Source organism: Mus pahari, chromosome 1 (assembly GCF_900095145.1).
Source record: "Mus pahari chromosome 1, PAHARI_EIJ_v1.1, whole genome shotgun sequence".
Taxonomy (NCBI): domain Eukaryota; kingdom Metazoa; phylum Chordata; class Mammalia; order Rodentia; family Muridae; genus Mus; species Mus pahari.
Window position 1 is genome coordinate 81,305,783 of NC_034590.1, and position 27,121 is coordinate 81,332,903.

Genomic DNA, 27,121 nt, shown 5'->3' on the forward strand with positions numbered 1-27,121 from the left:
AATAGCAGAGACATGAGGATGGAAAAGAGAGTGGGGAGCCAGAACTTTATAGGCTCGGAAAAGGCCCTGTAGGAGCCTCTTCTTGGGGAATGGTAGTTCAACGTTTAGACTTCCTGGGTGGTGACCAGCAGGTGTGACCAACATGTGCGATCAGCTTAGCAGATGTCCTCTTTGATATGCTTTAGCCCAGGGGACTCTTTGGAGGGCTAAGTGTAAACTTCCACTAGAGTCTGTGACAGTGGCCTGGGGAAGACCTAAGGGACCTTCTAAGTGAGTCCTGTGCTGGATTGGGTTCTGGGGATAGGGGGCAATCAGTGGCCAAAGCAACAGACCTCTCACCCCTGGAAGCATTCAGGACAGTGGGTTTCCTACTCAAGCTTCTACGAATTACTGACTCTAAATAGGTCACTGCTTAGAATGGGAGCCTCTGGAGAAGAGGGCCAGGTAAGAGGAGAAGGAGGTGGGATGAATGTGGGTGGACCCCAGTCTGGAAGGGCCTGAGCCTTAGGACTAGAGAATTAGAGGTGGTGTGAATGGAGAGGTCCCTTGAACTAAAAACAGGAGTCCCCAAGCAGAGGCAGGCTCTTTGGACTGAGTCAGGAGCAGCTAGAAGGATGCTATTTGAGGGAATGGAACTTTACAAACAAACTCCAAGGAAGATGCTCCACTCTAGGGACTTCTGGTCTCCCAGGCTGAGCCCAGTAAGGCTGACATGGAGCCGTGATTAGTTGAGCCATGCCTTATGGATAGCACTGTGTTCAGAGACCCGTTAAGATCCTTATCTCAGTACCACAGAACCTGACCTTATTAGGTAATAGAGTCTTTATTAAGTTCATCAAATTTACAATTTAAATTGCTCCCTCTCCATCAATAGAGGGCTGGCATCCTAATAAAGATGGGAAAGTTAGGCTCGAGAGACAGGCATGTACAAGGTAGATAATGTGAAGGCAGAGAGAAGAGAGGCATCTACTTGCCAACGAGCACTTACCTGAGCCTCCAGAAGCTGGGAGAGAGGCACAGAACAGATTCCCTTTCAGCCTTCATTTTGAACTCCCAGACTTTAGGACAGTAAAGTGCTACTTTTCTGTTAAGCCACTTCAGAGTATGGCACTGTGTTACAGAGACCACAAGAAGTCATTGCTTTGTAATTCAAGGAGGGAGCCAAATAGGCCTCAGGACTGGATACAGGCAAGCAAGTGGCTTGGGGGGAAGGGCAGTGGAGAGCCTGGAGAGGAGACTTGGTGACTTCAGGAGAAGGTGGTGTAGATTAGAATCTGTCAGTGGATGACACTTAGGACTCAAGTAACGTCTTCTGAGGCAAAGCCTGTCCCAGGCACCAGCTCACACGGAAGAAGCAGGGGAGGACGTGCCTTCAGCGTGGGAGCCTGAGGGTCCAGGGCCCCACTCTGAGTGGCACCTGGCACGTGCCTTATGGATAGCACTGTGCTCAGAGACCCATTAAGATCCTGACCTCAGCGCCACAGACACTGTCCTTACCTAATAGAGTCTTTATGAAGTTCATCAAGTTTCATAATCTGCAGGGGTTTAAAGTTATTTTTCTCAAGAACGTGAAGAAGAAAGAGCATTGAAGACACATGTTAAGCTACCAGACTCCAACTTCAGAGGAGCCAGGGCACCAAATGACTCTGAAGACTTTTCTTAATCAATAATATTTTATTGCCAGTTATAAATATTTTCCATTTGTCCCCTATTTACAGTTGTAAAATAGTTCAGGATATTATACCCTCACCCACCTCTCTGCGTCTCTCTATAAACTCCATGAAAATTGAATAGGAAATAAAAAGCTCTTTTGTGGGGGGAGGCCACCCACTTAGCTCCCCCTCTCAGACTCCGGGCAGCCCCACGTGACGGCAGGCGGCATTGCAGCTGATGCTACACAGTAGCAAAGCAGTGGCTGGTGGTGCCTGTGGAGGGTCAGGACACCAGGCTTCTCAGGACATTGGTGATAGTCCAGTGTTGTCCCGAGCACTTCTGCAGCACCAGCTGGAAACCAAACTCCGTGTCACTGTTCTCTTGCAGCTCCAGGCAACGCTTTGACTTGCGGTTCTGGATGGAGCCTCCCTAGGAGCCAGACACAGAGAGAGAGAGCGCGCGCGCATCAGAGGCCATAGAGGTAACCAGGTGGATCCAAAGAGTCCTGTGCTTGGGGAGTAGCTTGGTCAATTCAGATGGCTTGGGAACTAGCATTCCCATGGCCACAGATTCCCTCAGCTCCTGTGTAGTTTTCGAGCTTAGAAGTATGCTTCAGTTGCCCCATAAGACCCTAGTTCTTTGTAGAGGTCGAGCTACAAACTTCTGTCTACCATATGGAGCTGTGGCACACTGCTTGGCTCCTAGAGCTAGCTCCTAGTCAAGGGGCTGGCTCCTGCTCGCAGAAACCTCATTCTTAGGGCCTGGCCTCTCCATGATCAACCTGCACCTGAGCACTTCCCAGCCTAGGGAGGTGCTAGGCCAGGCCTTGCTCCTAAGGCCCTCCCAAACCATGAAGGTTGTGAGTGATGATCTAAGAAAACTCATGTCCTTGGCTCTCAAGTCCTGAGCACACATGGGTTCCCTCATACAACTGATATTCTGGAAGGTTTCGGAACCACAAATACTCAGCTTATGTCCAAAAGCCTCTGAAGGAAGTGGTTCTCAAAAGCATTTATATACAGCCCAGCGAGATACTCAGGGACTACTGGCTCTGAGCTTGCTGAAAGCCTGGGATGTCTTAGGATCTGTCATCACCTCAGTTGTGCTCAGCTGGACTTGGGTTTTAAGCAGTCAGAGTTGCTTGAGCGATCATGATCTGCTCACTCACCTAGAACAAAAAACCCACTTACCCCATGTTCCCCATCTTGGCAGTAACCAGGTGTTTGTGTGGGAAACTCAAGCAATTTCCCACACTCATCTGACTCCTCCTCACCCAGTCAGGTACTAGGGACTGTCAAATCTACTTCCCCTGTGCCTTGGACTATCCCAAATCCCTCTTCCATCATGGCTTAGGTCCCTGTCATCTGACTTCTTCACAATCCTAATGATTGGGGACATGTTGACATGCATGCTCAGCCTCAGAAACACCCAAGTGCTAAAGGCTCAGGGCTGTTTATCTCTCCAGTCTCCTCCCTGTACCGTACCCCAGCTTCTTCCAGGTTTCTGGCCTCCTCTATAGAGTTCTGTGGCAGGTTGAGCCATAGCCACACCTCACAGCCCAGATCCTGTCTGCCTCCTACCCAGGAGTCCAGCCATCTCCTCCAGGGTACCCAGCTGGCTTGGTGTTTTGTTTTGTTTTTTATCCCGTACCGTCTCCAGCTCACGCCAGGAAGTACACTGTGTGAAGGAGAGAGAGCAAGCCTCTCCAGTAAGGAGCTTATTCTAAGGTGGCCACAACCATCCCCATGGCAACCAACTGTCAGCGTCTCCAGAGAACACAAAGAAAGACATACTTCTCAGGTCTACCTGGAAAATGGTTCATATCTATTATAGTTGAACATGTGTACTCCATGAAATGACAATTCCATGCCTGGTCTGATATCAAATTGGAATGTGTGCATGAAAGACACATACATGAAGGCATTTGGAAACATGATATAAATGCTCCAAAGTGGGAACAGCCCAAACCTCCATCAAGAATAGATGGATAAATAACTCACAGTCTATTTATATAGTGGAATACTATATGGCAATGAAAAGCAGTCACAAGTACAATGTTGAACTAAAGAAGCCAGACAAAGGAATAAATATAATTGTCTGATCCACTTCCCACCAGGTCAAGTAAAACAGATGTTAAAGTCGGATGGTAGTCACCTATTGGGATAAAGACTGTAGGAGATAAAGGGGCATTCTGGGTATGGATGGTACCATGCTATTTCCTGACCCGGGTGTTAGTTTTGCTTTGAATTATTGAGTTGATCATGAATTTTTGTATGCTTTTCTATACATGAGTTAACTTTCAGTTAGAGAAAAAAAAAGTTAAGTGGCTGGGAAGGTAGTTTGGCAGTTAAGAGCTAATTTTCCAGAGTATGTGGGTTCCATCCCCAGCCCCACAGGGAAGGTCACAGATGTATGTGACTTCAGCTCTAAGGGATCAGATGCCATTTCCTGGCCTGCAAGCACCATGCTTGCATATGGCACACATACATGCAGGCAAAACACTTAACACATGCAAAATAAACATAAATAAATCTGTAAGAGAAACAACTACTAAATGAAAATTCTAGCTCCCCTAGAAAACACTTTATAGATCAGGTAAAGGAGGCAGGGAATGGGGAGCTGGGGGTACAGAGTGTAGGGTGTGGGCATGCAAATGCGCAGGAGGGGTATGGATTCACCATTCCTGTTGTGTAGGTGACAGCCCAGAAGATCACGCAAGCCATGTTCTGAGCATACGGGTGACTAGCATGAGCCCCTCCCCCTGCATCTACCCTACACACAGGCCTTCAGCTGGGGAGAACTATAACTCGTTATCTCAAGAGCAGAGAAACAACAGAAGCAAGGGGGTGGGGGGCATTGTGTTCCTCTTGCAGCACAGGTACAGGCTCTGAGGCCAGAGGAAGGATTGGTCTCCAAATCCCCCCTCACAGACCCCAGGTTTCAGGACACTCTACAGACCAGACCTCTCTGTTACTTGCAGACTGAATGGCCTCTGTACTCAGCCACAGCGCCATAGGCCTTTCCACTGTGCCTGACACCTCCAGGCAGGAAGAATATCCCCTCCCCAGTAAGAGCTTTTCCTCACAGCCACCTTCCTCAGAGCATCCCCTTCCCATGGACTAACTCTTGCTCAGAGCATCTATAGGGGCCACTCCATTTCCCGTTTCCCTCAGGATTTTACTGGGGGCTGCTCTTTTTCACATTTTTCCCTTCCACGATGTTCCACAGTCCCCTTTTCTAGTGCCTTGTGCAACCTTGCGTTAGTTCTCCACTTGAATAAGCTCCAGTTAGCTTTCGCTGATCAGAATGAGGTCAGGCCTGCCTTACCCTGGACATTAGGCTTCTTCAACATGGCCCAGAATTGGCACTTTGGTGGTCACACCTTGCTCCTGTCCTATGCTGGAACAGCCAAAGAGGACACGTCAAACTGTCCTCGTTGAACTTGTCATCTCCCTTAAGTCACCATCCTGCCCTTCAAAGGCTGGACTTTGGGGATCCAAAAGCATCCAGTAACACTTGCTCCAAGCAAGGCCAGCTCACTGTTCTGCCTGCCCCAGTTCCCATAGCATCTGTGTAAATCTTGTGGCCCCCAAACCTGAGTATATCTGTTGTCCCACGTTAAGCTGAGTCCTATTATTGGTTCATGGTTCAAAAGTGGTACTGTGGTTGGTTGCCCTCGTCTCTTCACCTCACCAGACAGGCTGTCTGTCCTGCCCCTGAAGGTAGGAACAGAGCTCAGGTAGGGAGTTAGGACCAGCCCAGCTCTCTAAGTCCAAGGTCTGCCTCATTTTAGGCCCTGAGGCAGAGACTGGAGAGCACTGACCCTGAGTTCAATTTTGCTTCTCAGTTCTGCCCTGCTTCTACTGTAGAGACTTGGGCAAGCCTCCCTCCGCCACCCCTTCCCCCTTTACTTGTCTGTAGGGTTAAGGAATGACTCTTGGGAGGTTGAGCAGATGGGCTGATGGGAGACCTGTTTCTCAGCTGTAATACAACACACACACATGAGGGTGTTCAGGGCACCAGCATGGAAGAGGGGTCATGGAAATGGGGTTGGACCAAGCTCCATCCATTATGTTGCAGACTTTGGCTTCTAAGCACATCTCCGGGGTCAAAAGCAGGTCCTGCCAACAGTGGGGCTGGGCTGCTTCACATCTCCCAGGCCCCCAGAGCTTGGAAAACATTGTGGAAGAGAGACAACTGTAGCCCCTCCTTTCCCGACAGCCACTCCTGCCATTCAGGCCTTCCTTGGGCACCTGCTCAAGGCAGGAGAGTGCGGAAGAAGTAGAAGAGTCTCCATCAGAGATGTAACAGAGATGTAAGGCTGACATTTCCCAGGCCCTGACCTGCCCCAACCCAACCCATGCGCTCAGCACCCCGCAGACATCCCACATGTGGTCATGGGGTAGAAGTAGCCAAGGTGGCCTTCCAGAAAGGTGTGGAAGAAGTGGTTCAAGTCAGGAATGGGGTGGGTAGAGGGGACACCACTTGACTGCTTGATTCGCTGTGTATGAGGCCAGGAGATCTCTCCTCAGCAGAAAGAGCTCTGTGAACAAAGTGAGCTGCCCCCAATGCTTCCAGGAACCACGCTTGGAGGATGGGATACAGCCAGACCATCTTTGGTAGTAGAGCTATAGCACCAGCCTTGGGCATTGCAAATGGCAGCCATTTTCCTACCACTCACCAGACTTGCAAATAAGCTCCGACTCCTCCTTATAGCTTCCTCGCCCTAGGAAGCAGCCTGGCGTTGTTCCTGTCTGTGTCTTGATCTGTAGATTCTGCACTGCAACTAAAGTTATTTGCCATTTTCCTAGTACCTTTCCTCTTGTGTTCCCTGAACAATCTCATGAGTTTCTTACAGCACCCCCCACCTCCCAGAGCGGGAGATAGTAGGAGCCCTCATTCTGTAGAACTGGAGGCTGAGGTCCTGAGAGGCTGGGAGATTTTCCCAAGATTCCACATAGAGGGCAGTTGGGACCCCAGGGAACCTTCCCCATTCCTTGTTCTCCGCTAGATAAGTACCCAGAAAACCCTATCACCACCCACACACACACACATCATGCCTATCTCTGAGGCAGTAGCTAGACTGAAGGCGCTGGCGGTACTCAGTGCTGGGATAGAGGAAGATGTCTCAGTGAATTCGAGGAGGTTTGGTCTGTTCCCTTTGAGGCTTCTCTAAAGGGATTGTTATTCATACATCCTTCCAGCCACTGCCAAATATTTAATGAGCATCTACCGAGAGGGTCATGCACACTTCCCAGCTGCTGCAATGTATGCATGGCAGAGAAAGTGAAGGCTTTTTTGTTCTTGTGGCAACTGTGCTCTTGAGGGAGAGTTGGCAGCAGATTCCGGCAAGAAGAGGAGCTGATGAGGCTATGCCCCAAATCATGGGGCTCAGCAGGAGGCTCGGGCAAGCTAGGGCAGGAGAAGACTGCCAGGTGAAAGAGGTGGTCAGGAGGTCCTCTACTAAAGGTGAGACTGAGCCGAAGCATGGCGGGAGAGAGATGGCTGTCCAGGGGCAGGTCCAGGATCCTAATGAAAAGCTCCAAAGGCAAGAATGGGCTTCAGGTGAGGCTCAGGGAATTTTTGGGGTGCGTTTATGCAAAGGCAGAGGAAGCATTGGTAAAAGGGAAGGGATGAGGTGCAGGAGTGAGGGCAGGGCCTCTGAACTCTGGCTTTGATCTGAGAGGCAGAGCTAATACTTCCTAGGTCTGATCTACATGCTAAGCAGGCCACTCTGGGTTCTGGACTGGGCTAAGTGGGAAGGAAGGAAGGATGCTGGGACAAGTGCTAGCTGACTCTTGTTCTAATCCTGGGGTGTGTGTATGGGGGGGGGCTTAGCCTGCAGCTCTGGCCTGGTTTCTTGGCTCTGGGGCTGGGGCTGGATGCTGAGATCTGAGTCTTTCTCTCTCCATGTAGGGCCCTGCTGCTTGTTTGGTTTACCAGTCCAGTCATCAAAATTATTTGTGTAATACTTACAACTACAGGATCTACAAACACACAATACTTTTAATTAAAGAATTTAAATAAGGGCAATTAAACCTGGCAGGAGAGAAGCCGCAGCACACAGAGGGCTTAATTGGAATGGAAACCAAATTAAATATGGAAGAAGCCATTAAAAACCAAAGCGGAAGTTGAATGTATAGGACGAAGAATACTAATAACTGTTCCTAGAGCCAGTCCCTGCCCTTGTTTCAGTTTTCCTTTTGGCTCTCTCTAAAGGAGTGACTACAAAGGTCCCAAGCAGAAATAAGGAAGAAATGACTCTTTCTCAGGCCTTGGTCATGTGACCTAGGGAGTGACCACGTGACCTGAGGAATGGCTGAGCCATTCTGGGCTTCTGTCTATCATCTCACTCACCATCTTGGACCACTCAAGATCTTAGCACAGAGGACTATGGCTGCTGGGACACGTGGAAGTCATCATCCATGCAACCCTAAGGCACAGACCTCTCTACCATAGTTTCCCCACGGGGATGTCAGATGGTGGCTAGGTGTGGGTCAGATAGCATTAAACTATCCTTGGCCCACTTGGGAGGTGCTTGCTGGGGTGTCTTCCTTACTGTAGCTCTGAGAGGTAGAGCTGAGGATTTTTTTTTTAATTTCATAAAATTGGATATTGAGACTGAGAGCTGGCTTAGAATCTCCTGGCTAGCGAGTGTTGGGATCAGGGTTGAAGCCCAGGGGTCGTCCACTGGAGAGGAGGATCACAAGAGTGCTCAGGAAACTCAACCACTACCTTGCTTTCAGATTCGGTAGGTCTCAGAGATGGCCTGAGAATGTCCCAAGTTCTGTCCTAATGGCAGTTCTGGTATGGGTCCAGCTTGCAAGGATCAACAGCATATGTCACCCTGTTTAGGAAAGGCCTGGCTTGCCCTCAGAGCTTCCGGGCTGCCTGGGCAGGCTTTTCTTATAGTGGGACGCACATCTGAAGTTGTGTGTATCAGATCCTAAATCCTGGATTCTCAGACTTCTGCTTCCCTGGGAGCTCCTATTCCACCTTCCTTGCTAATGAATATTCCAAAAGGCAAGCAGCCCTGTGAGTCCAGGGCTTTAAGCTCAGTGAGTTGAGGAGTTTCTGGGTTAAGAACTTAATGATTGGTAATCAAATACTTCAAAGCTTGGGCAGGACATTAGGCCTAGTTACAGAAACCCCAAGATTAGGTGTTTTGTAGAGTAAAGTGTTCTTTATGTAGTATGAATATTCAACACGTACTGTGTTCAATATGCACTTCCGTGTTTTCTTCCTCCAAGGGGCTCACCCAAGCCTAAGTGGGATTCTGCCTGGGACTTGCTGTGTGAGGCCACTGACTGAAGATGGGTATTTGCAACAACAAGTAAGCGAGGACAGGTACAAAAGGGCCAGAAGATACAAGTGGCTGGAGAGCTGGCCAGGATGGCTGTGATTCTGTTCATTCACACAGGCTTGACCTAGCAGGGAGGCCCCAGCCTCAAATCCCCACTTACAGGTTTTTCTAGACAAAGACAGAGCCATCCCAGTGTATGGACTCTTAAGACAGCGTCTCTGTGCCTGGCTTCTAACAATCACTTAACCTGTCTGTACCTCAGTTTCCTCATCTCTGCAGGTGCCTCATAGCCTGCCATGGTTTCAAAGTCGTACTTATAAAAGGTTAGTATAGTGCCTGGCATGCTATAAACACTATATAAATATTTGATTCTTTTTAAAATCCCATGCAGTTCTGGGGAGCTGAGCAATCACATCTGCCCCTGGCCCTCATCGCTGCAGGAAGAGAAGGAAGAAGAAAATGCTGATTGCTCTAATTTTAAAAATAACTGAGAAAACAGGCTCTAAACAAAGCGTTGTCAGTCGCTGGGAACTGGACAGTCCCACTCTCACCCTTTCCTATGACCTGGAAATGAAAAGCTACTTTATCCCAGAGACACAATGAAACACCCGATGATAACCCTTTCTTTTCAGCACAAAAGCTGCTCAAGGCTGGATGTGCTGACAGTGCTTGGGGCTGAGCTGGGGAAAGTCCAGGGCGTCCTCCTTGCCTGCGTGGAGGACGCTCGGGCAAGGTTAGACGTGCCTCTGGGAAATGCGCCTGCAGATAGCTTCTGTTTTTACAGGAGAATGTTTGTCTCATTTCAGGTCATCATATTAGATCCCAGAAGGCAGAACCAACCTTAATAGGCAAGCTAGGCTCTGGGCTCTCCCCAGACATCTTCTCGTACTCCCCAAAACTCCTCTTTCTTGGTACCAACCGACACCTTTGCTTTTATTGACATTCCTTCCAAGAATGAAGCAAGTCAGGGCTGGGAAGTGGGCCTTCCTCCATGTAACCTCGGATTCTCAGTCGAATCAATACTTCCACGAAGAAATGATAGTTGGAGTTGGCTAGCATAAAGTACAAGCTAAAGAGCGTGACAAAATTTCCTCTTTCAAAACATATTCAAACCAATTTGCACTCCACTCTGTGGAATATGAACATCTTTAATAGAAAAGATTTCTTCCACACTAGTCACAAATCTGGTTATAGGAAGAATCTCTCTCTCTCTCTCACTCTCAACACACACACACACACACACACACACACACACACGCACACACACAGACACACACACACACACACACACAGGCACACACACACACATATAGAATGTGTTTGCATGTTTCTAAGGAGAGTAAATAAGGCCAATGAAAGTAAGGTTTTGTTTGTCTTTAGAATAAGCTTGGCTTATTCTTGGTGTGCAGTGTTTTGCTTTGGGCTGGCCCAGTGGGACTTGGAGATGGCACACAAAGCTCGAGGTCTCCAGTCTAACTTCAGTAGCTTAGCTCAGCAGAGCTTCAGGTCTGGGAAGGTGTGGAAACCATCCAGTTCAACTTCTGTGGATCCCAATGCCTGGTCCCTTGGGATCCGCCAACCTCCTGGACAACTCCGACCCTGGTTCTTGCTATTTGCCTCTCTGATCTGCAGAGCTCCATGGGAGAAACCTGCTCCTCTCCACACCGGCCAGTCCTTGAGACTCATGAGGAGCTCAGAGCTGCTTGCTATCTTTCTGGTCTTCAGTATGCCTGTCCCTTTCACTGCCACTCACAAGCACATGAGGGTGGTGGGGAAGCTGGGACTTAGAGGACACACGTCACAGTAGCCTTCTTGGGATGTCCTGGCAATGTCTCATAGAGATGACTCTAGCATTGGGTTAACTATCAGAAAGCCACAGAGAGGGTCAGGGTCGGGTGGCCTTGGCAGACCATTCTTTGCTCTTCCGATGTCCTGGTGACATAGTATCTGCTTCTTCCTTCTTTTCCTGGTCCATAGGTCACCAAAACACCTCTATCACTAACTCTCTACCCCAGGGTTTTAGAATGTCCTTCAAATCCTAAGCCGAAGGGAACTCTCAGAAGACTGAAAGCTGTACACTTAATTGATAGGAATTTATAATACCAGGGGATAGGCAGTTTGGGGATATCTTTAATGGGCCTGGGGATTAGGAGTTAGAAAATGCATAGAAAGCAACAAACACCTACTATTTTCCATGTTAAGGAGGTTTCAGTGTGTGGATGGAAGTGATGGCTATTTGGAGAGGAGGCACCTTACCAACTGTTCTTCAAATCCAGATCTAGGGGTCATTATGAATTATTAATATATCCCACACTGACTCCTGCCCAGCCACTATCACTAAATCATCACTGTGACCAACGGAACACTGATATGTCTCACAAAGTCCTCCCAACATCTCTCTCCATGGCTACCAAATCCTCCCAGCTATCCTGAGGATGATGGAACAGCCTCCTCTTTACCTAACCCCTACCTCTAGCCTCTTCTCTTCTGCTCCACCGAGCTGCCATGGCTATCTTCCTGATCTCACCAGGGATTCTACTATGGTTTGGACAAGGTTTGTCTTCTTGCAGTGACATCTGTGTCCTGGCCATGGTAGTGTTGCAGTGGTGAGGACTTTTAGAGGTGGGGCCTATCTGGAGGTCCTTAGTTGTTGGACCATGTGTTGGTTCTCATGAAAACACGTTGTTACCAAAGGTAGCTGAGCTCCATTTTATTGTGAGTTCCCATCTCTAGCTATGGTGATGCCACACCCTTCAGGAGGCCATCAATAGAGCTGAGTTGACCTAGAACTGTGAATCCAACAATTCTTTCTCGCTATAGTAATGGAAATTAACTGCCACACCTTAATAGGTTCCCTAGACCCTCCTTTTGCTTGGTAAAATCTAAACTAGGGTGTGACACACACACACATACACACACACACACACACAGAGACACACACAGACACACATACACACACACAGTGCACCTACTCCATCACACTCTAAACTCTACCCACACCACACAATAGATAGATCTTCTGAAAGGATGCTTGGTTTTTTTGTGTCTTTGCCTAGGTGGGGCTTTTGTTTGGGGAGCACTCTTCCCTCTGACATCTAGGAACTATTTCTATAAGTTTTCAACAGCCAGATCAAACAAATCACACACATTTGCCCACTCTTGTGTTCTGCACGTGGAGCCAGTCACCCTGGGCTTCCAGAGCTCTGTTCAGCCCTCAGTTTCTGCTCTCATCAGCCTGTTTTGTTGTGTGTTTACACGCCCACAAGCTCCTCCAGGGCGGAGGCCATGTCTGATTCACGTCTGCATCCCCCCGCCAAACCCCTGTGCTCAATAAATGTTTGATGAACGACTGAAAGAAAGAATGTTCATCATCAGAAAATTGCTCATCAGAGCCCTGTACATCAGCGTTGCCAGGAGATGTTTTCATCGAATGTGGTTTCAGAATGTCAGCGTCTCAGTTCAGCCAGAAGCATTGGAAATTCAGAATGGGGTTAGAGTGGGCACAAACTATTTGTTAAACAGAAAAGCAAGGTATGAGATGGAACAGAGATATGCAAATGTGTGTGTGTGTGTGTGTGTGTGTGTGTGTAAAACCTAAGAGATTACCACTGATTTATTTTTAAATTAATTCAGGGTGTCTGTGAAGTTTAAATGTGGTCCTCAGGAGAGTAAATAATGCATACGTTGAAACCAGAAAAGTGATTCCAAATGCACCCCGAGAAATCTCCTTCCTGCTCTGCTTCTGCAGCAGAACATTCTAGTTGGTCGGGTCACTGCATAATTTGCAAAGATTAAAATATGTTACAAGAAAATTAGCCTGAGCACAAGATGATGTATGTGTGTGCATGTCCTAGTATAGGGCCTCTAAGTGACCCTGATGCCCACTGATTCAGCTAGGCTGGCTAGTCTCCCAGCTCTGGGAGTACAAGCCTACACTCTCACACTCATTTGCTTGTTTGTTTTTATGTTGTACTGAGTATCGAACTTAGGTCTTCGTGCTTGCAAGGCAAGTGGTTTACTGACTGAGCTATCTCCCAAGCTTAAGCACAGGACCTTAATCATTTAAGAGGCTCCAGGCTTTCTTTGGCCTTGTGAGCAGTAAGCCTTTGTCAATGAGCAGTGGATTCCAGGTCTCCTGCTAAATATCGATCATTGTATATCAAATAGAAGTTGCACATCTAGTCATTATTGAATAGTGAATGAGAAGGGGCTGTGCTGGATTTGCAAACTAAGAATTTAGAGATATTCCTTCCAAACAGTTCCATTTGGTTGAGGGATCGGAGATGTGGTTGCCAGAGCACCTAGGGAGTTTTAATTAGACATGTGCTGAAGTGGAGGACACTGCCTACCTCCCTTCCAGAGCGCTACAAAGCAGCGCTGTCTGCTTGGCTGGTCAATGAGTGCATTCAGGTAGGAGTCCTGTGGGGCTACCTGTTCAAGACTACATTCTGAAGTGGAGGAAGGAGAGAGCTCACTGGGAGATAGTTTTGTCTTGAGGTTGAGGTTTACAGACAGACTGACAGAGCTGTCAACCTGCTGTTTCCAGAGTTGCTTTTCAAAGCCTGAAAAGGGATCTGGGAGATTAGGTGAAACAACAATAGTCACATTTGGGTCATGCCAAGTCCCCTACACCTTTCTGCTGGCCTGTGACTCCTATAGGTGATGGCAAGATGGCCCAAAGGCAACTAACTCCACGCCTTCAGGGAGGCTCACCTACACTGGGGCTCAGCCACACCCGTAAACACAATGAACCCAAGGATTAAAGTCTGAGACCCTTGGGTCAGTCTCAGATGCTGCCTGGGTAGTGGTCTCGAGGTAGGCCGGGATCCCGAGGGCCCCGAGGTCCTGGTGCGGAAAGAGGTTAGAACATCTGTTTCAAACGGAATTTCAGTCTCCTGTTACCTCTCTGTCCTGTCTCTTCCTGTCTTGAAACTTCTAACCCAGCTCCCCAGTCTCCACCAGAGGGGGCTTTGAAAGCCTAGACTTCAATGTGCCCTGGGGCTGCACAGCCTTCCACTTCCTAGTAGCCTCTGTGATGATGCCCAGTGTCCCTTCCAGACCTTGCTCTAGCCACTCCCCCCTGTGTCCAGGGCCACACAGAGTATTGATTTGGCATAGGTTTTGATGGCTCAGCTTCTAGCTCATGCTGCTTCCTCTATCAGATGGAACACTCGCAGTGTTCCAGTACCCTAGCTGAAAAGCCACCAATTCTGTCCCACTCGTTTCTTAACTTCCTGAGTCATTCCAAGCCAAACTTAGGGGCCCAGCAGGCCTAGCAGAATGCAGCAGGAGTGGCTTCCATGGACTGTGGTATGACTGTCAAAGGCCTTGAAGTCTCAGGCATGAGTCTGTTTTCATCCCACCAAAGTTAGCCCTACCCACTCCCCAAGGAATATCTTCTCCACTTTTTGTCCCTAATCTGTAAGCTTGCTTTGTTCCTGGGACAGGAAACCATAGCTGTATTTTCCACACACCCAGACCCCAGAATCTTCCTCAACCACACCATGCTGAGCCTCTTTCTGCCTGTGAACTTGAGGGAAGGAAGCTCCATTCTGTGTTCCTCAGGGACACATGGCTAGCAGGGGACAGGGACAAGTATCTTACCAGGTACAGTGCAGATCAGCAACAGGGCATACCTGGGGAACCTAGGGTTTCAACAGGGTATAAAGTAGGAAGGAACAAATGTCACACCCCAGTCCCAACCCTAGCCTTCCAGGGGGCCACTTCCAATGCCATGCCACGATTAGAAGTAGAAAAGGGAATTGCAGAGTGTTTTATGATGGGCATGGCGCATAGGCTGGCTGCTACTCATACTGGAAGTGAGGCATGGCAATGGTTGGCAGGGCGCCGTGATGGGAACCAATAAAGTCTCTCATTCCTGCTTCTTTTTCATTGAATCCTTCACACGTTGCAGGCCTACCTGGCCTGCACCCAGACCTGCCAATGCACCCTCTCCCTGCCTGGGATGAACTCACTTGCTTCCTTATAAATCACCTTCCTGCCTACTTTCCTGGCCCCAGCTCTCACTCCTAGTCTCTAACTAGCCCTTAAACCTATGACCTTGATGTGAGCTTGCTGTTCAGTACTGACCTCCACGACCCACTTAAGATGAGGAAGGCACTCTTGAAAATACCCAGTTCCTATACCCAGATGACAAAAGACACCTGGTATCCTCAGAGTATGATACAGCTCCCATTGTCATCACCCTCCACCTCCATGCATGGGACAGCAATTCGATCAAAGTCAGCCCCGCCCATGCCAACACCCTTCTTCCTTGTGGCAGACACAACAGGCTGGAAGGTGTGAATGATGGGCTTCAGCCACTAAGTCTTCTGGATGTTGACAGTCCCTCCTGACTCTGTTCAGGTCCCCAGGTACCCTGGAGTTCTAGGACCATATGGGCTCCCTCACATCCTGTAACAATCAGCCTCCTTGCCTCCTAGAAGGCCAGGACTCCCATCCACAGGCAGAAACTAACCCTAACAGCAGACTTCCAGTGATGGGGAGCTCATGGGACAGAGTCTACTGAAAACTTGGTGTTTGAACTCAGGGATGCTATTCCATAATGAGAGACAGAGTGGCCAAGGAAAGGTAAAATGTTAAACGTGAGCCTCCAAATTGTGGTGACCAGGGAAAGGAAGCCCCATGGTCATTTGTATGGGGATTGCCCTTTACAAACGGTCCAGACACTGCCCCGAGGAGTAGCCTCATAGCTACAGTGACTTCTACCTGGGAGAACTGCCAGTGCAGCTTCATCCTCTTGGCCTTGGCGTAACTGCACTCGATGAGACGTGGCCGGCTGTTGACATCCACCAGACACCGGTTGTCATCATCATCCACAGTGGGGCTCAGGATACCCACATGGATCTGCTGGCTGCTTGTGTAGTACACATTCTGGGGGGGGGGGAGAGAAGCGGTAAAAGGTTAAATGTCAATGGCCAGAGAAACGGGGGTTAAGTGCCCGTTGTCACCGGCTGGCTGGCAAAGAGTCCTTGGTGAGGAGAGATGCCTGACTTTTATATCCAGTGACTTGCAGACTTTCAACTGGGATGGTGGATAGCAAGAAAGCCTTTCAACTTTTAATCCAGGAAAGCATTTGGTCCTCGTGTAGAGTGGAGACAAAACTTTCAAGAAATAAAACTTGCCTTCATTGTATGGCACACTCCATTTCTATTCTATTCTTGCATTGAAAAACATTGGCCATAACCTTTTAAATTGATTTTACCACCCACAGCTTTGGAAGTACCTCTTGAATCAATTATGTGCAGACTCGCTGACTTCCTTCATAAATATTTTGTGCCAGATACTGCATTTGGCCAGGAGACACAAAGCACAAAGACTCAAGCCCTGCCTTTGGGGAGCATCCAGCATTGGGGGGGCTGGGAAGTAAAAGGCAGAGAATTTCCTTCTCTATTAAGACTGTACACAGCAGGGGCTAGCAAGTGTTGTGAAGGAGATGTACTTTTAGCTTTGAGGTTTACTAGGGAAGCCTCAGGCCTACCCTCCTCTGCAATGAGGACTCATAGCTATGACTGACTTACTACACTGAAGGGATGCTGAGCGGTCCAGCAAAGAAGAAAGGTGAGGGAATGAAGTTGCAGAGGCAGGCCTCAGCAACTCAGGGATCTGTCTCAGAAAGCCATATAGCACACGCCCTGCTTCCAGCAATGAGTGTATCACAATATGTGAAGTACCATCTACCAGGGAAGCTCACTGGGGTCTCACAGTGGTCTAAGGCAGCCTTGGCCAGAGACACAAAATTGCCTCTTTCCCCACTCTCCCCCACTCTGGTCAATTCATTAGCAAACTGACTATTAGCAAAACCCAACTAGAGGCCAGAGAACACGAGAGCTCAGTGAAGTGTACTACAGAGTAGCCTTCCTGGGTAGGAAGAAGTTGGTGGAGACAGAGAGAAGTATTATGACCCAATCTAGTCCTCTAATGTCATCTTACAGCTCATCAGCTTAGTAAATCCAGGGATGAAGACATCAAAATCACCAGCCTTACTGATTGCTCTCATTTCAGGGCAAAGGACGATAATGACCAAAGTTCTAAGTAAAAGGTGCCGTTCCCAGCTCAACATGAAGATGTAACCGGAACATAAGAGACAAGGACACTTTGTCAAGCTAGCCATGGTCGATATATGAGTTTCCAGTGTGAGCCCAAGGACGTTCCCTCTGTGGCCTGGGTTTCTAGACTGCATCAAGAGAAGCTGAGGACCAGTTGAGAATTCTAGTTTATTGGCGTTGAGGAAGAATTTGACACAGGTAGGAAGCTTCAACAGTTGTGCAGTTCAGCATCACATTTATCCATTGATTCAAACAAGAAAGCAATCCTCAAGTTGAGTTCTGGGTATACAGAGGTGAGGAAGCTGTAGTTCTGGTGTGGCCAAAGCACAGCTAAATCTAGGAGACTGGGTAGGGTGGTCCATCTTCTCTGTCAACTGGATGGGATTGAGAATTACCCAGGGGTGTTCTCTCTCTCTCTCCTCTCTCTCTCTCTCTCTCTCTCTCTCTCTCTCTCTCTCTCTCTCTCTGTGTGTGTGTGTGTGTGTGTATGTGTGAGATGAAGTCCTAGGGAAACTTAACTGGGGAGGGAGACTCACCCTGGAACCCCAGGCTGGGAATAAAAAAGAGACAGCAAGCTGAGCAGCAGCTTCCCTCTCTCTGCTTCCTGACTGTGGGCAGGAGGACCAGTTGCTTCATGTTTCCCCAGTCATGCTGACCGTGCCCCAACAGGCTCAAGCCTCATACTGTGAGCCACAGTTCATTTTCATTCCTTGAGTCGTTTCTTGCCAGCCTCTTTGTCACAGCAACAAAAGAGTAATGAACAAGCAATGTCACTAAGTCCACTGACATGGCACATGGGTTACCCCTGCCCCTCTCTGGCTTGCTCAACTCTTCTACCTATGAGCCAGAAACAAAAAGTCATCAGCTCCCAAGGCCTTTGCTGAACATGCAAAAGTGCACAGCCTCAGCCTGTCAACTTGTGCTTTCTCCAGAGAGTAAGACAGCTGTTTAGGTGGAAACCAGGATCTAGGCTCAGAAGATTGAGAAAGCATCCTGCAAAAGAAGGACGGCTAGGGACCAGTCACTTCTCTCCCTTCCTGCCTTCTGTCACCAGGGCCTGCCTCTCATCTCCAGGGCGGGGTCCACAGACACAAATTGGCCACCCAGGCAATAGCTGAAATCAGTTTTATCCACTTAGCTGCTCTAAAGTGCCTGGGGAGATGCTTTGAGAGGTATGTGTGCACTTACTCGCTGCTACAGCTGTCACCAGAGCTGATTATTGCTCCAGAGTCTCAGAAGATCATAATAGGGACAGACAGTTGTTTGTCATTTAAAAAGCCAACAATCAGTGGAACCAGGAAGCAGGCGGATCACAGAGATGGATTTGGCAAGGAAGGCTCCCTCTGGTCTTCCTTTGGACATCTCAGAAGCCCAGCCAGTAGCACACTGAATCAATAAATGGCCTGGAAACATAAAATAGGGAATGGTTTTGTGCAAGATACCCCTTTTCAATGCCCACAGGCCCAGCAAGCATGGCCATGCTTCCAGAGCAATGAGGGGCTTTGAAGGTTGAAGCAAGAAGTGATTTAGATCTGTGGTCTCCAATGTGGGTTAAGGGGATAGTTCTGCTTACCAGAGGTCATTCGGGATTCCTGAACAGAAACTTTTTAGCTATGACTTAGAGAAGGAGAGGTTCCTGGAACCCAGGGGTAGAGTACACAGTACCCCTTAGCACAGTTAAATTGCCTGGTTCAAAATCTCAGGAGTATCCTTGTCAGGAGTTCCTGGTTTTGACTGCTGATAAGCAAGTGGAAATACCTGTGGTTATACTATCCCAGATCAGAAGGGGCTCACACCACCTATCTCATTTAACCCCAATAGGACTATGGGTCAGGCACAGGGTTTGAGTACCCCATATCCACAATTGGGAACACAGTGCTTCTAGTTTCAGAGCTTTAAAAGGATTTTTACAACATCAGCCTATACATTCATAAAGAATTATCTTGGAGATGGGACCCAAGTTTAAACACAAGGTTTATGACTCATACATACTTTATTTACATTGTCTAAAGTCAACTCTGTAGGAAACTACCTCTCATAGAAGGCCCGGCTTGGGATTTTCTGTGTGAATACTCAAAAAGTTTTGGATCAGTCTCTGAGAGAATAAACCACCAACCAAAGGACATACATGGGCTGGAGACCTAGGCCTCCCCACACTTATGTAGCAGATGTGCAGCTTGGTCTTCATGTGGGTCCTGAACAACTAGAACAGGGGCTGTCCCCAAAAGCTGTTGCCTGTCTGTGGAATATGTTCTTCTAGCCGGGCTGCCTTGTCTGGTCTCAGTGGGAGAGGATGGGTCTAGTTTCACAGAGACTTGAAGTGCCAGGGTGGGGGGATTCCCCAGGGGAGGCCCATCTACTCAGAGGAGAAGGGGAATGGAGGATGGGGGAAGGATTGCGGGAGGGGGTGACCTAGAGGGGGCAGTGAGCAGGCTATAAAATGATTAATTAATTAATTAATTAATTTTTAAACAGTTTTAGATCATAGGGCATTTCAGATTTTGAATTTCCTCCTGTATTACCATTATCGCCCACTTAGCATATGAAGGAGGACTGAGGAAAATTAAATTATTTGAGAGGAACGAAATGATATAGCCAAAGTCACACATCAGTGACTAGCAACTAAGATTTAAACTGTAGTCTGACTTCTGAGCCAGGCCCAGGACCACTCACATCCCTCATCTAGTTTCCTGCATCCCCTCGACCTCCAGTGAGTGGGCTGGAAGGTGCCAGGGAGTGCCAGGAGACTGGCTTCCACATGGTCCTATGGAGCCTCTGTAGGACATAGACTACATACTGGAGCCCCCTTACTAAAAGACCAATAGCACACAGTGGCCAGCAGTGCTGAGACAGCAGCATCCTGCCGGCAACTGTCAGAGGCAGGGGCGGGCGCTTATCCTGTCTGGATGTTTCACAAACCCCCCAGGGGCATAGAAATGATACCCTGGCCACGCAGCTCCTCTCCAGCTGTAATGATGGATTGTATTCTTTCTCCGCTCAGCCCTGCACAGCTCAGCAGGGCTGCACACCTGACTGGCATTTTATTCTGGGGCTTGATGGGGAAAGAAAAATCACCTGCAACTCTAAGAACAACCATCTGGGTCTCGGTCTCACACAAGTGGTGCTGTCACCTTCTCCAGGCCAGAGCCAGGAGCGATGCTGAGCAGCTAAGCTGAAGACAGCCATGGAGGCCACGGAGCCCTCTCCACACATCGCTATCCTCAGGGCCACAGGACCAAGGTTGGGCCATGAACCCCCAAGGTGGGAAGATGGCCTTGCTTGAGTCCTTCACCTCTGACATGGCCATACCCAACAGGATGCATGTGGACCTTCATATCAGATGTCTTAGTTAGGATTTTACTGCTGTGAGCAGACACCATGACCAAGGCAACTCTTATAAGGCCAACATTTAACTGGGGCTGGCTTACAGAGGTTCAGTCCATTATCATCAAGGTGGGAGCACGGCAGCATCCAGGCAGGCATGATGGGGGAGGAACTGAGAGTTCTACATCTTGTTCCAAGGGCAAACAGGAGAAGACTGGTTCCCAGCCAACTAGGATGAGGGTCTTAAAGCCCATGCCCATAGTGACACACCTACTCCAACAAGGTCACACCTCCTAATGGTGCCATGCCCTGGGCCAAGCGCATACAAACCATCACACCAGAGTTCTCATCCTGTAGGTGTGTGGATGGGTCACAGCATCCATCCTTCATAGCTTTCAAAGGTCACTGACTGGCAGGACTATCACAGGGGAGATGAAGGGCATAGGAAGGGGGAGGGGAGAAGAAAACAAATCCCTCTTTTTGTGTGGGTTTATTAAGGCTTCTGCTAGGACCCTTCTCCATGCTCAGGGTGACTTTCCATCTCTGGGGTCAGGGAAACAGGCTACATGCAGTTTGGGGAAACAATCTAACAAGGTCTCAAGGAGGCCTCCATCCCCTTTACTGCCTGGTTAGATTCCTAACAGTTCAAGGTCCGCTTCTCCCTTCTGCAGCTGGAAGTCCCAGGGTCCTCTTGCTCCTCGGCAGTCCTGGGTTGAAGCCAAGGCTCCGTCTCTACACAGCCCATCTCTCGGTGAGGCTGGCACAGCAGAACTTGGCTCCCGAGGGCCATTGCAAACTCTTCCCTTCAAAACCACCAATAGCACAGTCAGAACTGTTCCTACCAGCTATTTGCCACTGTGTCCTGGGCACCAGAAAGGTTTCTGAGGTCACTATGGGTTGGGGCCTGGGCCTTTCCCCAAACCTGTCTTGCAGATCTTTTTCTTCCTTATAATTCAGCGTCATTAGATATTTTGTTGGAACAAAAGTTTACAAAGAACTTAAAAAAAAACAAAAAAAGACTGACAGTTGAACCAGGTTTGGAGGTGACTTCCTGTAGTCTCAGCACTCAGGAGGCAGAGGCCAGTGGACCTCTGTGAGTTCAAAGCTAGCTGGGGCTACCTTGCAGAAAGCATCTCTCATCGGATACCATGGCTAGGCAAACCTTCCTTAGCTTTCCCCCTGTTTCTGGCCTTCCACCTCTGGCATCCTTGGCCTTGGCCAATCTGCAAGTCTTCCAGCCCTCACATCCACACTTTCACACTTCACACTGTAGCTTCTATGGAAGTTCTAGAATCCTCCACACAAAGCAGGAATCTGGTGAAGATCCTTAAGGATATATATATCATGTTTCTGCTGCTGTGATAAGACACCCTGATCAACCAGCAAGGAGGGAAACAAAGGGTTAATTACATCTTATAGTACCAAAGGGATAGAGTCCATAATGGCAGGGAAGGAAGGCCCAGAGCAGGAAGCTGGCTGGTCACATTTTTATTGTCACACAGGAAGTAGGGAGAAGAGTGGAAAGGGAGACAAATCTATAAACCCTGAAAGCTCACCCCTAGTGATGTGCTTCCTGCAGCAAGGCTCCACTTCCGAAAGGTTCCATAACTTCGCCCAAACAATGCCACTGACTGGGGACCAAATGTTCAAATGCACAAGCGTATGGGGAACACTTCTCATTCGGACCATCACAAGCCATAGATGCTTTTCTGGGCACAGCTTTAGTACTGGATCTCTTCCTATCACTGGACACAGACATTGGAGCCTTGTCCCCTCCACCCCCATTAGTGTTTCTTTGTCAACACTGTTGCTCTACGGATTCTGTGCCCTTGAAACATAAGGTATCTCAGAGACATGCAGCCTCTGGCATGGAAGGCTATTAGTGATATTTGGCCGATAACTGCCTGAGGTTGGAGAGGGGGTGAAATGGAAAAATGGGAAAACCACAGTAAGATGCTCCCCGCAATATGTTCTAGAACCACAGGGAAGAAAATAACTGTGTTTGGCTGGTCCTGGCATGACAGGGCTTAGGGTACATAAGACTTGAGGCTATTTCTTTGGATATCAAGAAGGGATAGTCTGAAGACTACTGAAGCCAGACACAGGTTGAGGAGCCAGCTCTCTGTGGGGAGGACCACATACCAGGGAGCCTCATGATAGCAAGAGTCAAAATGAGGCAACTGAGGGGAGGGTCAAACTGTGGGTGGACCATCTCACAGACAGATGACAACTGTGCAGTGTATGAGTGTATGGAGGATTCTTATGATTCAAATGCCATCAAGCTGAGGGTCCCCACCCTTGCTGAGCATCTCAGTCATCTGGGGAGTGTAGTTAAAAGCTATAAGCTACTGACTTGGGAGTGGGGCTGGGCCTGGGGGACTGTCATGGTTTGAATGTGAAACATTCCCTGTAGGCACACATGTTTGAACAGTTGGTCCCCAGCTGGAGGAAGGTGCTCTAGAAGGTCTGGGAAATTTCAGGAGCTGGAGACTTGTTAGAGGAAGTGGGTCACTGGAGGTAGGACTTGAAACAGTCCAGCCCCACTTACCTGCTTCCCGTTTCCCGTTCCCCCAAGTTATCATGGGTGTAAAGGGTAAAGAGTCCAGGCTACCCCTCCCCCCGCCCCATGAATCTGCCATGCCTTCCTCCCCACCAGGAATTATGTTCCCGTAACCTCCCTTGCTTAAGAGTCTTCTGGTTCAGTGTCTGGTCACAGTGACAAGAAAAGTACCTAACTCAGGGAGTGTTAGAGAAGATTCTAGTGTGCAGCCAAGATAGAAAATAGCTGTATTTAAGGAGACACTGGGGAGTGTAGTCACAAAATGTAGGAGTGGTATGGTGAAGAGGAAAATATGGAAACCCCTAAGTGTGGTCACAGGGTCTTCAGTGCAAGATCAAGGCCCTGACAGTGACTAGGGTCGCCACATGAGGGCATGTGGTAGTACAGTGAGGATGCTGTCCTCTTCATGCCTGTGGACCCTTCTGAGTCTGACTGTAGGTGACTCGGGCAAGCCACAGTCAAGGAGTGAGAAATGGCAGAGGTGGGGGAGGAGGCAGGGCTTGGAGGCTTGCTTTACTCAATCTCAATTTATAGAGCGGTGTTGTGACATCCAGAAAATGTATTAGAAATGGGCTTTTTGTCCTATTTACCCAAGGATGAGCCACAGGCCTCTGCAGACAGGGTGCACTGATTTAAAGGTTTGGTTATTGGTCATTAATCCCTTGACACAGAGGTTCATTACTGTGCTCAGGGCCACAGTGCACTGCCAATAAATCAGGAGTTGGGGGTGTGTCACCAACCTCAGCACCAAGTCCAGGCAGGGGAGAGAGGGAAGTACAGGTCCCAGTGTTATCTCTGTAAGTGGCAGCCATGTGTAAGGCTTCTAACCGGGCACCCCCACCCCTAACTCATCTCTCCTGTGAATAGGTGACTTTAAGCTCACAAGTCCCCAAGTCTTATGGGAAGAGGTTTGTAATGATGGATGATCTTGTTCAACTTTGGTAACCCCCTTCTAAAACGGCAGGCTCCCAAAGCAGAGAGGAGCTGGACATGTCCCTCCTCCCTTGAGCTGATTCGCCACATGTAGCAAGATGTCTAGAATATTCTCCTGGTCAGGCTTGTAGCAGGGGACTGGTTAGAGTACAGTGACGGCCCAGGGAGGCCAGTAAGTGATGAGATCTGAAGTCAGTCTAGAGTGGGATAATTTGCCCAGATTGAAGGCTCAGAAGTGTGCAGCATGGGATTCTATCGGGTGCTGAGGAGGGAAATGAGAAGAGTCACCCTGAAGACAGGATGCTGGTAGTGGCTGGTGGCCTCACACTGTGCTCTGCTAATACAGCTAAGGACTTTCTGGAATCTTTAGTGAAAAATATGCATGGTGCCTAAAAAGCAATGCTGGGCTGCAGGTGACTTAAGAAGCACCTGAAGTTCTGTCCAGACTCTAGACAATGCCAGTTGCATGTGTGCAGAGCACCAGGGAGGACAGTAGAGCGGGTAGCTTTGAACTTGGTACCAAACAGAGAGGGCCAACCATGAAGCTTGGCTGCTGCTTCCCACTGTGAACTCAGCAGAGTGGCCAAGTGACCCTGAAGCACTGTCACTGGGCTGGGGTCATTAGCTTAGACTCTCAGAGTGCTCAAAAGGGTCCCTCCTCCTCAGAGTACCCTTGATCCCTCCTCCAATGTTACATATCCAATATCAAATATGTCAGATGTGGCTTCTTATCTAGCTTTGACCACTCATATCCAATTAGATTTCAGAGCTATAATGTGACCCATCACCCCATCTCTCTCTCTATATGTTATATAGAGTAATATACATGTGTATATACATATATATAGTATATATATGTATATATATATATATATATATATATATATATATATATATATATATGTGTGTGTGTGTGTGTGTGTGTGTGTGTGTGTGTGTGTATGTATTTATATATATGGGTAAATGTGCATAGATCATGTATATGGAGTACTCACATGAGAGAGATTTATTAAGTTCAATATTGGAGGTTTAAATCCAAGATCTGGCAGACCCACTGCTGTGGACTCTGTTATTTGCTAGATAACAACGATCAGGAGACAGAAATACTAAGACTGGGGACTCACAACCTTTCTACCATGCCTAGGGGACTCTCACTAGGTCTTCTACAAGTCCACTGCTTCTCCCACCTCCACTATCCTGGGGACCAGCATTTTAGCTCCTCCATTTTTGCCCTGGAACCTGGGCATCCCATATGGATGTGGCTGACCCACAGTAACCATAAATCAAGCTCTGACTGCTAGAAATTCAGCAATTTCACCCGCCCATAGAAACTGACCCTAAACGAGGGGTGTGACCAAATCTTAAAATACGGGACACTGACTTTGGAGCCAGTAAGTCCACAGTGAGGATGCTGTCCCTGGAGCCCATAAAGGTAGTGATGGCTTCTAGACAGCTTTTGGAAGATTGATGACTCATAGATGAAGAACATCTTTGTTTTTTTTTTTTTCCAGCTGCTTTTGGCAAAATGCTGCAGTAGAAAGAGAAGGTCAGAGAAGATATGGACATGTGGCATGGCCGAGAAACGTTGGTTACTGTAAGCCACGGAGATTCTGAGGTCATGTGTGACAGGGGGGCATGACAAGCCTGGCTGATGGGCAGCCATGTGGTTAAGCTCCCTCCCCCACAATACTGTGCAAAAACAGAGTTACCAAATTGAAAAAGTTACTTAGAAAAAGTGTGGAGAACTCTGGCAGTATACACCAAGGGGACTGAGCTAATGTGAAGAGGGGAAAGGGCTGGTGGAGCAGACTCTGCCCACATCCACATTGCCTAGACTCCAGCCCCTGTTCCCACCTGCTTGTGATACAGATAATGCATTCAGCTGTCATTCTGTTTACCTGTCTGTGAAAACAGGGCAAACTGTGGTTATAGGGAAGTTGGCAGAGGGGTAACTAGTGCTCTGTGCTAGGTGACAGTGCCACCATTGTACCACTGTTCCCTATTAGAGACCAAGTTCCCTGAGGACAATTACCATGTCCTCTCACCTTGCACACCATTACCTGCTGATCATCAAACCTACCACTTAACACATAACACACAATCAAACATAATAGTTTATCCAACTAATGTATTAATAAAGTATACTAGAGATCCTTTAACTTTAACTTGAACATTCATCCAGACTTGTTCCCCAATGCCTTCTCCATAATCCTTACTTCCCGATCTTCCAACCATCATTTTTCATAGAACCCAGTGGATAACTGACTCCCCTCAGGACAAGGATCTGACTATTTACCCCCAGGACATAGAGTGAGCTAGACTGAAATTTGTCTGCTCACCACCCCAGAAACAAGGAAGCTCTAGCTCTTGTTACAGCACTGCTTTAAGAGCTTAGGTTGTTAAGCACATAACCTTATAATAAGAAAGGTTGTGTGCCATATGCAAATAAGGCTAGCATAGACATGACCTTCAACTTCAAACAGCCCACCCCACTCTAACTAGCATCCTCTTGGGGCACTTGGGCAGCATCAGAGCTCTCTGTTCTCCCACAGATGTCCCACTCATGGCAAGGCAGCCCATGTGGTCCAGGACCAGCCTCATCCCCTGTCCTGGGATTGCATCCCCTCCTATCATCACTCATTCCCAACCTGGGATGTGGCTTAGTTTATTTTGCTCTTCAACTGAATGCTGATCTCTTTCTCTGGTTTTTCTTCCTCTTAGCCTCAAAGCATACCTGTTTATTGCTTGCCTTGGAAACAAACCCAAACCCAAGCACATACCTTTCTAAACCCTGTAGTCCTTGATGGCCAGCCTTCTCTCTTCATTTCTCCTGAGCAAATACTTGGCAGAAGGGGCATACTCATCAGCTCATCTTCTTATCCACTTCCTACAGTAGAGGCATCATCGCCATGGCCTCCCAGGGGCTCTACTACTATGTATACATCATGAAGTTTGGGATTCACATTGTGAGCAGCTCTCTTAGGTTCTATGTGCCAGGGTGGACCTTGCCATCATAGAAAAACCCCCAAAGGGACAAGAAGGCAAATATTGGCTCATTCCACTTTGTGAACATCCCCTTAAAAAGATTTCACTGAACTCCCATTTAGTCTTTTGTTTAACCCACACTTGTTAAGCATCTTTAATGCCCTGGCCAAATAAAACTGAGCAACTTCTGAACAGCTTAGGCCATTCTGGGGATCGCAGAGATAATACATAGACACTGATATTTTCTGCTGCCAGTTCTGTAAAAACTAAGAGTGGTGAGTCCCTTTTCCTGCA

At 48.2% G+C, this 27,121-nt stretch overlaps 1 protein-coding gene across 1 annotated transcript in view; it reads right to left on the reverse strand.

Annotated features, from left to right (window-relative positions):
- Positions 1-1,653: 1,653 nt before the first annotated feature.
- Galnt18 (polypeptide N-acetylgalactosaminyltransferase 18) overlaps positions 1,654-27,121 on the reverse strand; it is a 310,894-nt gene continuing 285,426 nt past the window's right edge. Inside the window, exons 10-11 of the mRNA XM_021193520.2 lie at positions 15,686-15,850; positions 1,654-2,082 (exon numbers count right to left, since the gene is read on the reverse strand). Coding sequence (XP_021049179.1) covers positions 1,936-2,082; positions 15,686-15,850 — 312 coding nt within the window. The 3' untranslated portion in view covers positions 1,654-1,935. The remainder of the gene's footprint in view (positions 2,083-15,685; positions 15,851-27,121) is intronic.